Genomic DNA, 13,840 nt, shown 5'->3' on the forward strand with positions numbered 1-13,840 from the left:
TCAAAATTCACACTTGATTTTGGTATTTAATTTATAATATAATTTTTCAAAATCGAAAATAAACAAATGAACATTGGTTTAATGAAACTCTGATAATATTACAAATTATTGTATTGTAAAAAAATCTTTTTTATTTAATATTGAGAAATGTTTTTTTTATAATTTGCTTTTACAAGCAACATATTTGGCATAGCTGAGAGCTAGTCTACGAGAGTATAAAAATTCCCACTTTTTTCATAGCAAATATTTTCTTTTTCTATATTTAACCATATAAAATTAAAAATAAAAAGTTTTTTAAATTAACTATCATAGGTTTTCAACCGAAAATTCCTTTTTGCAATATTTAGTTTGAAAAGTCCAACATACATTTATGTTAAACATATTGCATAAACGAACAGAAAGATTGTAACAATTAAACAAATTACTTTTAAATTGTATTTAAAATTAATAAAATGACTAGATGGAAATTTATTTATATTAGATATACATATAATATTGTATAGTAATTAATAAAATTAGTATTTTTTAACTGAACTTAACTTTTATTAAAAAATGTACTGGAAGGAACAAATAACAACTAAGGTGCTTTCACATTTTTCTAGATGACGTTGGATTTCCATTTAATATTGTCAAAATAAATATAAATTAAGAATTGACATGATTTTCAGAAAATAAAAAATACAGATTTATACATATTTTAGAATTGTTTTACAATAGAAAATAAATTATTAAATTGGAAAAAATATATCGAGGGACTACATCAATATGCTCTATCTCTCATGAAAATAGTACTTTAATGCCGAAATTAATATAAGTTTCAAATATATAAAAAAAAATTGTCTATACATATATTCTCCAAAAACTTCTTTTAATTAAACCCTTTTATTGTGTACAATTCTTTGTTACAAAACTTGTTTTCTTACTAATTTGTATATGAACACAAATTTAAAATCGACCTAAGGTTCTTCACGATATCGCTCATTATACTTATTTGTTTAATTTTATTGTCGTGTTTAAAAATATAACGTTGATTTTGAAGAACAAAGATTTTATATGTTGAAAATGATTTTGCAAATAATGCAAATTTTAAAATCTAATTTTTAAAGTTATTGATATTGTATAAGAAAATTTATAAATCTTTACAAGCAAGTTGTTTTGTTCTCCCGAAAACTTAAGATAGATATTTGTGCTATCAAATTTCTGATAGAAAATTTAATAAATAAATAACAAACGAATTTCATAATACGATGCCTTTGTAAATGCAATAAATTTGTGCATCACTTAATTTTAGAAAACAGTAATATTAAAAATTATAAAAATTGACAATAATTGAACTACGTTCACAATGATAGAGTACTCCAGCAAATTGTATTTCTGTTTCTTTTTATCCACAATACTTTAAATTTGACTATGTTGTTTGAATTCAGTGGTGTATTCTGCCATTGTGAACGTAGCTTTAGTATTAAAAAAATCAAATTAATTAATAAATAAAAAATTTCTGAATTTACAAACGCAGTCATTATTTCTAACTTTTTTTATTTAAAGAAATTTTTTGAAATGTCATTTACGTATGCAGAACAATGTAAAAGCACCTTAACATCTTAAAATTTACAATAATTGTTGGCTATTAACAAATTGAAATGAATTTTGGTTGTTTTGTCTTGCATCATAATCGTATTTTATTTACATACGAATCTTTTTGTTAAACCTAATCGTGTCGAACTCTATTTAGCACTTTTACGATTCTAAAGGTAAAAATTTGCTTAAACTTTTAAGTTGTAAACCGCTTTTAACACTTTGTTCTCCTACAGTTTCTTTTGTACTTTCTATTGATCTTGCATCACCTTCTGAATTTTTATCCGATTTCCCCATTAAGAACCACTGTTTTTTATTTAACAAAAATAATAACATTAGTAGGGGCAAATGAATCAATGAAAAACGGAAAAGTTTGCGTGATGTTCCACTATCTGATTTTTGATAAAATTTGTAAGCTGCAATGATAAAAAATTATGAATATTAAAATATTATGGAACATAAAATTATTTATAATCAAAATTATTATTCTTAAAGGAAAGTTTGTCATCGTTTTAAGGTTTTATAGTTACTACAATACATAGTTACAAAAAAACCTAGTTCACACGATCACAAAAGTAATATGATCTTTAAAAAATTAACCTATATTTTTATATTTAATTATATTATATTTTATTGTTTTATTGTTAAATATTACTTATACAGGTAAACTCACCTAAATAACAAAAGTATCCATTTAAAGGTAATGTTTCCAGGGCAAACCAATAATTAGTTACATCTAACACTGGGGCAATACAAGAAAGGGCACCGATAAGAAACGTATATCTTAAAGCTGTTCGTCTGCATAAGCCCGGGTTCGTTACAGCCATCATCCGATATCCAGCACGTGAATAGTCTGGTCTTAAGTTCCAAGATAATGCATTAAAATGAGGGAACTGCCATGCATATAACAAACCAGCTAATATCCAAGCTCCAGCATCCAGACTACCACAACAACCTGCCCAGCCCATTAATGGAGGAATAGCACCGACAGCAGATCCGACCCATGTGTTTAGTATTGACATTCGTTTCATTGGGGTGTAAATGGATGTATAAAGGAAAAGATTACCAAGTCCTAAGGCTGCAGTAAGACCATTTACTCCAAAGTACAACATACTTAGTCCAGAAGCGGCTGAAACCACAGCAAATCCTACCGCATGTAACGGTGTCAATTGTCCTGTCACAAGCACGCGACTTTTCGTTCTTGACATTTGCGAATCGAATGGAACTTCATGGTATTGATTAATGGAATTTGCTGCTGCTGAAACAAGGCCAGTACCTAAAGAGCATAGCAAAAACGATGCTGGATCAAAAGGCGCCGGAGCCATGGCATATCCACCCATTGCTGTTATTACCACAAGTGCTAAAATGTATAATTAATAAAATTAATAGTTTTCGCAAAACGATCATTACTTATAAGAGTTCATTATTGTACTGATTATCAACTATATGTAAGCTGTAAAATTCCGGAAAAATGTATTTTAAAGATCTTTTATTTGCGTCACGATCGAAATATGTATGTCCAAAAATGTGCTTATAACCTCATATAAAACGTTGTATATGAACATACCAACATATATTTTAGTAGCGCAACCACCTACTATCTATCGGTAACGTTTTTAAGCATTAAGTACATAACAATAAAATACACGAAAACACCACAATCAAATTTTGTATATTTAATTTCAGTAATAATATATCAAGTTTATATGGTGGATTTACTGTGACCAATATTAGGATGTTAAGCGTTAAATAATTAAATATTGGTGGAGTTAATATTGAAATTGATGTTTTTACATCGGACTTATATATCCACATATTTTTAAATATTTAGTAAGATATTTTATTTCATTATATATTATTTTTCAGATGGTTATATTTTTTATTTTGATTTAGAATTCTAAGGGCGGGTGAGATAGTAGAAATCAAAGGTCATGAGTATCAAATCTTTGCATATATCGCGATTATTGTTCGTCGTACGAGTTTAGATGTTATTACAACTTTTGTATACAATACAATTTCATTTTCCTTAGCTGTGTTACTTAAAAATATCAGTTGATTAATACTTTAAAGATATTGTGATACAATTCTTGCACCAATTAACAGAAAATACTTTATTTATTCTTATTAAATCATTTATCTTAGAATTTCGACAAATTAGCACAGTATTTTGTTTATGCGAAATTTCAAATAGGTATAGAAGTTGCAATTATACATTAAATTTTAAATTCTTACAAAATTTTTTTCATACAAGTATCGTGAGTTCTTTATATAAAAAGTTCCATTAGAAATATTAAAGAAAGGACGGACGAGTTTGGATCGACCCAAAAAGTGATTTTAAGTTCACGGATGCACCAAAAGGAGAGAGAGAGGTGTAATATTACGGTGTTGTTTGTTGATTTTAGTCAACTCAATTAATATGTGGAAAACTCATACCAATTAAGATATCGAAAAATACCTTTGTACACATAAGTATAACCAGTAGATGTACAAATTACAGTAAAAAAATTCGAAAATTGACTAGCGTAATATTACGGTGTTATGATTTTAGTCAACTCATTTAATATGTCGAAAACTCATAGGTAATTTTGCTAAATCCTAACCAATTAAGATATCGAAAAATACCTTTGTACACATAAGTATAACCAGTAGATGTACAAATTGCAATAAAAAAATTTCGAATAGTAAAAAAAAAATTCCTCATTACCAAAATTCAAAACAGGACGATATGTATATTTACATAATTGATTTAAAAATAGAGATAAAAGAATTTTTTTTATTTTATTTTTGGAATAAAAGCAAACAGCATTTAGTTCAATTGTTTGCAAAAATTAACTAAAACGAAAAAAAAATCCACATTACCAAAATTCAAAACAGGACGATATGTATATTTACATAATTGATTTAAAACTAGAGATAAAAGAATTTTTTATTTTATTTTTGGAATAAAAGCAAACAGCATTTAGTTCAATTGTTTGCAAAAAATAACCAAAACGAAAAATTAATTCACATGTACACATGCAAAATAAAAATAACCAATTTTGGTTAATAATAACCAAAGTGGCAACACTGAATGAAAGTAAATAGTTCATCTAGTTTACTAAATTTTTTGTACATTTTAATTTGAAATGTTGTTTCTATGTGAAGAAATTTCATAGATTCTCATTAACTCTGGGCTCGACATGCTTAATTTAATATTTCTATATTATAAAAAACACAAAATAACGGAAAATTACCAAAAGTTCCCTTATGTTATGTGCATAATATCATGTTTCTACGTTCAATTTTTTATAAAATTCAAAAATTGCCTTTTGTAGAATAAACAAGTAAGAAATTATAGTCGGGCGAGGGCCACCATATAATACCCTACAAATTTTAAAGGGGGCTTTTTATAGGAGCTAGGATCAAATGAGGTCCTATAAAGTTCATGAGGGTCATCTAGGAGAGATACGAGTATATTAAACATAATTATAAACTTTAAAGCCCTATTCGGCGAGTTCAGTTGTATGGGGGCTAGACGAAATAATGGACCGATCTTAACCATTTTCTTTTATACGATTTTATTTAATCTATGCTCTACATGTCTAATTTCAAGATTTTTGGTTAAACATTATAAAAAATCAATAAGTACCAGTCGAAAAACAAAAACGACCCCTTTAAGGGATTCTAATTTCATGTTCCTAGGTTCAGTTGTATAGAAAACTCAAATAGTACCAGTCCAAGAAGGATATACGAATTTTTGTACTTTATTAAAATGGAAGGTGTCAATCCTCCCTATTGATAGTCCGCCCAATTATTATCAAATATTCACATGGATGTTAATGTTCTTCGTACGAAATTCTAGCTTCTACAGTTTCCCACAAAAACTAACTTTTGTACTTAATTCATAAATCTCTTAAAATAAAATCCACTAATTTATTACAAAAAATATTGACATGAATGTCAAAGTTGTTCCGCAAACTTTTAGCTCAATTAGTTTTTGAGGTAAATGAATTTGTGTATTTAGTTTATATGAGAGTTACGCTATATGTAAATCTGTCCATTTCTCTCCCAAATAATTGTATGGTTGTTAATGGTTTTCGTGTAAAATTTTAAGATTCTAACTCTCTTCCTAGTCCGCCCATTAGCATAAATATTCATGTCAATATTAAAGTAGCTCCGAACAAAATCACATTTTTCAGACATACGAAATTGTATATATGGGATGTACCACGCACACTGTAGCTAGATAGCCCATTTTGTCTATAACATACAAACAAACACACATTGTTTTATAAACATATAGGTACATAGAAGAACACAAAAGTACCCATTTATAAATTCTCTCATCATCATTTACTATGGGTTTATATGCTTAATTTTATGGTTATAGGCTGAATGTTTCAAAAACCCAACAAGTACCAGTAGAAAAACGATAAGTACCAAAAATATTTTTATATTTCTATATGCCAAATCTCATGTTTTTAGGTAAAATTTTATAGAAAAATACCTGTACCAAAAATACTCCTTATATGGGTTCTCACTAAATCAGGATCCTACATACTTTCTTTTTATATTTGTAAGTTCAACATTATAGAAATTTCAAAAGTAGATTCTTCAATGTAGATTATACGACATTATGTAGATTCTACATGCTTGTTTTCATGTTTCAAATTTCAAATGTCAGCTATAGCTGCAACCGTTTAGACTATGCGATTATTAATCAGTCAGCCAGTAAGTAATTCAATCAGTAGCTTTAGAAATTTTATTTATATAGATTTCGTAACATTAAACAAGTCATAGCGATTCCTTGAAATGCTAAATTAATAACATTTGTTATATTATTTATGCCAATTTGGTCGGGTTCAATTATTGGTATAATATGAATTCAACAATGTGAAACATTTAACATTTTTATAATTTTGACCATATGATATTTTACTGTGGTTTACTTTTTAATAACAAAACATTTAATTAGTTTTTCACCTAAAGTCGGAAATATTTCAACAATTTGTCGCCAAAAAAAAGATTTTATAAAAGACGAGTTGTATGGGGGCGAGGATAAACCAGGGCCTATACGTATAAATTTGGTAGAGGGTTTTAAGTTTACTTAACAGTTATTTATGCAAAATCGTGAATTTAGTGTGAATTTGGAGTGTATATCTGATGGTGTTTTGCTTTAAATCGTATAATTTTTAAATATTTTCATAAGTGTAAATAAATTTATAATCTGAATTTTTAATTTAATTTAGATTGGAGAAGCGGAGCTTCCTTTATATACACTAGTATATAGCCCTTTTTTAAAATATGCATATGTGTCATTCCAAGAGCAAACAAAAATTATTAATTTGTAAATTAATTTAAATCAGAGACAGAAAATAATTATTATCTATGAAATTGTTGCTTAAAAAAATTAATTTTATAGTTTTGAATGTACCGAACTATTTCCCGAACCTTTTTTAATTCTTTACTTCAATAAACTGTTTTTCTTGATTTTTATATTAAAAATTTTAAATAAAAATTGTTTTTCATTTTTATTCTATTTATTTCAATAAAAAATTATTTATGATTTTTTTAATATATTCACTTAGTAATTTTTATTTATTCAAACAAAAAATAGAAATCAATCAATGATTTTTATTTTTCTAAACTAAGAATGAAAATCACCTAAAGAATATTAATTTTTAAAATTTTCGAATCTAATTTCTGCAAATTTGGTCGATTATATCAGTGGTAAAGAAATTTTACCAATTTTCTATTAATCTCTGTTTAAACCCGATAATTTTTACTGTTTTTTTAAAGGCGAATATCGCATAATGAAATTTATAATTAATTTCAAAAAAATAAAAATCATTGCCTAATTTTTATTTGTACCTTATGGTTTAAAAATTATTTGTGTTTTTTATTATTAATTTTTGTTTAAAAAAATTCTCAGTAATTTTTACGAAAAATATAAAAAATACAAATCAAAAGCAATCTGTGTTTTCTGAGAAATTAAATAAATAAAAAAAATAACAATTATTGTCTCTGATTTAAATAAATAAATAATAATGTTACTTTTTTCAGAAAAATAAATTCCCTTTTAAATGTACGTTCGAGCATATTATCTGCCAATGTTCTAGGATACAAGACCTCAGGCTAAAATGGCTAGAGAATAGGTTCTACGGCGAACTGGGGGAAATTGCGGGACTTAACCCTCGCAACCTACTAGGTTTTATCAAGGGAATTAGTCACTTCTTTGACTGTGTTTTATAGGAGGGCATGGATTTTCATTAGTATTTATGGTTATTTATGTGTCTGTTTTGTTATTATCTATCCACATATCATCTTTACCTATTTTCTTTCTCTCTTGTGTTGTTGTAGCGTTTTAGTCTTCTCTGTTTTGAATCTTCACTTTTTGAAGGGAATCACAATGGACCTTATGGTCTCTGAGTGAATATACGCCGTTTTTACGGTGTATAACCCTTCCCAACCTAACATAATAAACGATAGAAAACGTCAAAAATATTAATATTCCAAAACCAAATGTATCAAACAAATGACCAAAAAAATCTAGTAAAAATGGGTTAAAGAAGTCCTAACTTTTATATTGATTGTTATGCTAAATGAAAATCACTCTATTTCAAAATTTCGAGGTATAAGAAAAAATCAAGATTGGTAACATTGTGTATTTTTTAACTCATGGTTGAATAACCATATACGGACACCACTATATGATAAAAGACCAAAAAAATAAGAAGACCCGTGTCTTCCAGTTTTGCCCAAACTCATGCACTCTTTTAGTTATAGGTCCCCAAAGATTTGGGGCCTCGGTGTCATTTTTTAAAAAGTGATAATTTTCTCAGGCTCATGTCTTGCAAACCGTTCGGAATTTTGATTTACTCTCTGAGGGAATATTGTTGCTCTTATCACAAATAATCAAAATTGTGAACATAGAAAGTCAAAAAACATCTTCATGCTCAGAATCGCAAAAATTATTTTTTTTTTAATTTTTTCTTGTTTAGCCCTATAAGTATCAAACTGTTTAAAATTTAAGAAATCAGTTATCTACAAAAATGTATCTAAGAAATCAATAAACATCTTTCTGGAACATATAAACTTTCTAGGAATGATAGGTAAGCCACAAAAGTGAAAAGTTTCCTGAATTTTTTTAATTTCAATTGGTTTTTCTTTACTTCAACATTATGGGTCCCGTGGACCACTTTTTAGGAGGAATACCTCCAAAACGATGCGTTTCAATAAACTAAATACAAGAAAAATAAAAAACAAATTTTTTGAAAAGTTTATACCTGCTGTTCAAAATCTCGATCTCAGTGTAATATATTGCAACATTTTTTTCTGCAATCTTTTGGAATTCGGTGTCAAAATTCTGCAATTTTAAGCTTGTCTTAGGAAAAATAATTAAAATTTTTGTTAGTGTATTTCTGGAATGTAACATGACTTTTATTGTATTGCAAGGAGCATACAAATTTCAAAAAATCTGAAATGGACTAAACCAAATATCAAATAATTTTTTAAATATTTTTCTGTATGAGCTAAAAATTACAACAATTTTGACACCCATTTCTATAAAAAGCGGAAACAAAATGCCTCTTCAACCCACTACAAATAAAAAAATCGTATTCAGTACATTAGTACGCAGCGATTGAGTGGTATTCCTACATGAAATTCTTAAAAAGGCTGTTCCTCGGGACACTCTATTCAACATTGAGTTACAATGCGTCCACAACTTAAAAGAGTGAGTGCATGTCCACGTCCATCAACATTATTAACATAGTACTAATGCTGAATTAAGGAAAAACAAACTTTTCACTTTTTTGATTTACCTATCTTTCCTAAGAAGTTAATATGTTCTAGAAAGTTGTTTATTGAGATCTTAGGTACATTTTAGTAGTTAACTGTTTTCTTAAATTTTAAACGGTTTGATACTTGTAGGCCTGAACTAGAAAAAAATGTGATTCTGATCATGAAGATAACGTTTTTTGACTTTTTATGTTCACAAAATTTAGTTCTTTGCGATAAGAGCATCAAAATTCCCAACGGTTTGCAAGATATGAGCCTGAGAAAATTATATTTTTTTTCAAAAATGACATCGAGGCCCCAAAATTTTGCGAGCTTATAACTAAAAAAGTGAATGACTTTGTGCAAAACTGGGAGACATGGTTCTTATTTTTGGTTTTTTATGATATAGTGGTGTCCGTATATGGTTATATTTTTTTCGTGTTGCACTGTGTAATTAACCATCAGCACCTTTCAAAAAATATATGCTTCGGTTCATGAGCAAACAAAAAGTACCTATTACTTTGTAAATTTTTCCTGTTATTATTTCCACCAATTTACTTGATAAAGAAAGAAAAAGGTTTTCAATAAGTTCTAAGCTTCTAAGTGGATAAATGAATTACAAATTATTTATGAAATTGATTTTGGAAAATTTTTTCAGCCACTCTTTAGGTATTTGTTGAAATTTCGGACAGTCAAAACTTTTGGCAATATGACGTTTAAACTTATATACTTACATGTTAATCTGAATTTTGATAACTTCTTATAGTTACTGAGGAGCTTTCCTTTTTCTAAACTTGGACTGGGCTGCCAAATATGTCGTGTTACTTCAAGACTCTTTATGGTTCCTCCATCCCCTGAGGAAGATTTAATCTCTCCATCTTTAGTGATATTAGTATTTTTGGAGTTTGCCGTATCTCTGGAAAATGTGCTAACGTCTTTATTAACTTTTTCAACACCACCTGCAAACTTCTATATTAATTGATTAGAATGTTTACATAATTTTAAACAAAAAAAATTCACTTACGCGCACTGACTGTTTATAAATGTTGTTTAGAAAATAAACATTTTGTGTTGATCTGTTGAGAACTAATTTAAACATAATTTTATTTATTTAATTAATATAAGTTATCAAATATTAAATAATTATATCATTCTTTAATTTCAAATTATTCAGTAACAATAGTTTTAAAAATTGTATATTCCGATAGTAAATAACGTGGGAACAGTGGTACCACATCTGAAGAACTAATGACGTTTATAACAGGTAGCCAGATTTCTTTCATATCAAACATTGAAACCAGCATTGATTGAAATATGTATGAGAACAAATAGATATTTGTAAATCCACCGCTTGAACAACATTTTGTTCATAAACATATGTAAACGAATGTTGTTGTTTGTTGCTTGTTAACAATAACAAAAAATATAAACAAAACAACTCAAAACAATCACAAAATTTTTAGACGGTTTTAAAACAATATTTGAATCCTTTAACATTTATAGTACAATATTTTCATCCTGGCAGTAAAAATTTATGTACATTATTACTTATTTGTGGCATCTTAGCGATATTGAGATTTAATTTTAGTTACAGTTAGCAAACAATTGGCCAAACGCTCCACATAATAATCAGCACAATAAGACTACTGCAACGCTAATTTTTTACAAGTATATATTGAAAAAAAAAATAAATTTTTGGTCGATTTTGAATTTTAATACATATATTTTTAGAAAGACAATTTTATACGGATTGGTATTTATAAGAAAATGCAAAATTTTAATATCACAGTATTTAATAGCACAGTCTCAAAATTTATGTATACCCCTAACGTAAATTTACTCTTAATTAAAAAAAACATATTAAATTCTATAGGACACTCTAAAATTTTTGAATATCTCTGAAGATCGCAAAAGGTCGCAGTTAATTTTCATATATGTATATGTATGTAGGCGTCTTGCTGCAATTGGCTGCAGTCATTAGATCTATTCCATTAAAAATATAAATTTTGCAATATTTTTATTTATATTTTTTAGTATATGGAATGTTTACTTTTAACTATAATAACAAGCAAGACAATTGGAAAGCGTTTAATTTTTTATTTTTGTCGTTCTAAAAGTGCAAATGTCTCACTGTGCTCCCTCTCAAATATTTCAAATACCACCTAGTTTCGAACTAAACCTATGTTTACAATCATCCAATTCCTCCAGCAAAGAAACGAATATCGCTTCATAAAAAGCTTGCGTAAACAACTTTTGACAAAATTTTTGTTTTTTAAAACTCTGAAGTAGAAATTGTCTGATTTTGGAGTGGATTAAAACGATATAGTCAAATTTGAAATTATATTGGTATGGAAAAGAAAGAATACAATTTGATTCTAGGGTCTTTCAATACGGAGGGAAAATTTTGAAAATTTTCTAAAAATTATGTGTATATAATGAGGAAATAACTTGAGTGTCCAATATATTCACAATACTTAAATATAAAGAGAGTTCTCTTTCCATTTGTGACAAAAAAATTAAATTTAGTTTAAAATTAAATTACTGACAGCATTTCGAATACATCCACATTTTTAGTCATTTTATCTTTTTTTACCTTTCACCTTCGGTACATAAATAACTGAGATATGGGTAAAAATCTGAGACTACCTCTGAAAATTTCCTCAACAAATTATAAATAAAAGCATAAAAACAACATCAAGGAGTTAAAGCAGTAATGTGTTGGCAATACAGTTCATATTTGTTTGGGGGTGGTAATACAGTTTGACTGTGGTAGTACAGTACAACGGTTAATACTTTATATTTGTTTGTGTGTATGTTATGTGTGACATGTGTGCAGAGATACAAGATAATTAAAAACTGTATTTTAAAATATACTTGGTGAAGGGTATATAAGATTCGCCACACGCGAATATAGAAATCTGACTTGTTGATGATAAATATTGTGCACGTGCTAATACTGCGGATGATTTACACACACATATGTAAATAATGAAAAAATGTTGTTGAATGCGGTTGATAAAAATTTTTTTTGTTTACGAAGATGTGTTTTAAAATATGTCTTCAGGTATGACCTGGTTCACACTTTTTTCGGGAAACTTTTTTGTTTGAAAGAGAAAGAGAGAGAAATATCAATCATCCCTTTCTCTCACTCTCAAAATCAAAAGTTTCTCAACAAAAGTTTCCCAGTGTGAACCAGGTATATGCTTTATAGGCTTCTGTCAAAAAAGTTGAAATAGAGTAATTTCATTTTACAAGTTAGTGCCGGTCCACACTAGGAAATTTTGTGTGTGAGAGAAAGAGAAAGATATATCAACCACATCTTTCTCTGACACACAAAATCAAAAGTTTCTGAACAAAAGTTTCCCAGTGTGAACCAGGTCTTACACACTGTAGTTTTTAACGCGTCTGCCGCGAAAAGTTCAGCTTCTTTCAGCTTTTGACGCGCTGGCAGCTTGTCAGAGTTGTATTTTGTTTTGTGTTGAATAAAATTTTGATTTTTAAAACAGTAATAGTTTAAAAAAAAAAAAACATTAAAAGAATGATCAGAATGACGCGTGGTGTGTAACTTGCAGCATGCAAAGCGCGAAAAGTTTGAAAAGCGTAAAACCCGTTGCCACCTCATCGCGTGTTGTGTACTTTCACCTTTACAATGTGACTATTGTTCTATAAATCGACTTTTTGTCGATAAAGTCGAAGTCGACTATCGTCTGTGAAAAAAGTCGAAAAGTCGACTTTGGAAATAAAAGTCGAAAATGTTCGGAAAAGGTCGAAAATAGTCGAAAGTTCGAAGAAGGAAAAAGTCCAAATTAGTCGGAAAAAGTCGAATATAGTCAAAAAATTGAAAAAAGTCCGGAGAAGGTCGAAAATAGTCAAAAAGTCGAAAAAGGTCGGAAAAAGTCGAAAAAAGTTTATAATAGTCGACAAGACGGAAAAAGTTTTAAATAGTCCAAAAGATTCGGAAAAGGTCGAAAATAGTCGAAAAGTCAGAAAATGTCGAAAATAGTCGAAAAGTCAAAAAAGGTCGTAAAAAGACGAAAGAAGTCGAAAAAAGTTTAAAATAGTCGAAAAGTCAGAAAAAGTCAAAAATAGTCAAACAGTCGAAAATAGTTGGAAGTCGAAAAAAGTCGACAAGTCGGGAAAAGTCGTAAATAAACCAAAAGATTCGGAAAATGTCGAAAATAATCGAAAAGTCGGAAAAAGTCGAAAATAGTCAAAAAAGTAGAAGTCAGAAAAATTCGGCTATTTACTATTATTTTTTCTACTATTTTTTTACTTTTTTCAGATTTTCCGACTATTTTAGAGTTTTTGACCCTTTTCCACCTTTTTAAATTTTCGACTATTTTTGACTTTTTTTTACAATTTTCGAGTATTTGAGTTTTTCCGACTTTTCTACTTTTTCCGACTATTTTTTTTTGGACTTATTTTCCACTTTTTTTTAAATTTTCGACTATTTTTAACTTTTTCTTACTATTTTCGAGTTTTCGACTTTTTCCGATTATGACACAAG

At 28.2% G+C, this 13,840-nt stretch overlaps 1 protein-coding gene across 2 annotated transcripts; it reads right to left on the reverse strand.

Moving 5' to 3' along the window:
- Positions 1-98: 98 nt before the first annotated feature.
- On the reverse strand, positions 99-10,586 carry LOC111680678 (protoheme IX farnesyltransferase, mitochondrial). Of its 2 annotated transcripts, none has more exons than XM_046956291.1 (4): positions 10,358-10,586; positions 10,068-10,299; positions 2,249-2,935; positions 99-1,991 (listed from the first exon to the last, which is right to left on the reverse strand). In XM_046956291.1, the coding sequence occupies exons 1-4, from the start codon at positions 10,430-10,432 to the stop codon at positions 1,738-1,740; spliced, it is 1,248 nt and encodes a 415-aa protein (XP_046812247.1). In that variant the 5' UTR covers positions 10,433-10,586; the 3' UTR covers positions 99-1,737. The 2 variants fall into 2 exon arrangements, with proteins under 2 accessions (XP_046812247.1, XP_023298135.2); XM_023442367.2 differs by having other exon boundaries at positions 10,068-10,302; positions 10,358-10,585.
- Positions 10,587-13,840: the final 3,254 nt, after the last annotated feature.

The sequence above is a fragment of the Lucilia cuprina genome, chromosome 2 (assembly GCF_022045245.1).
Source record: "Lucilia cuprina isolate Lc7/37 chromosome 2, ASM2204524v1, whole genome shotgun sequence".
Lineage (NCBI taxonomy): Eukaryota > Metazoa > Arthropoda > Insecta > Diptera > Calliphoridae > Lucilia > Lucilia cuprina.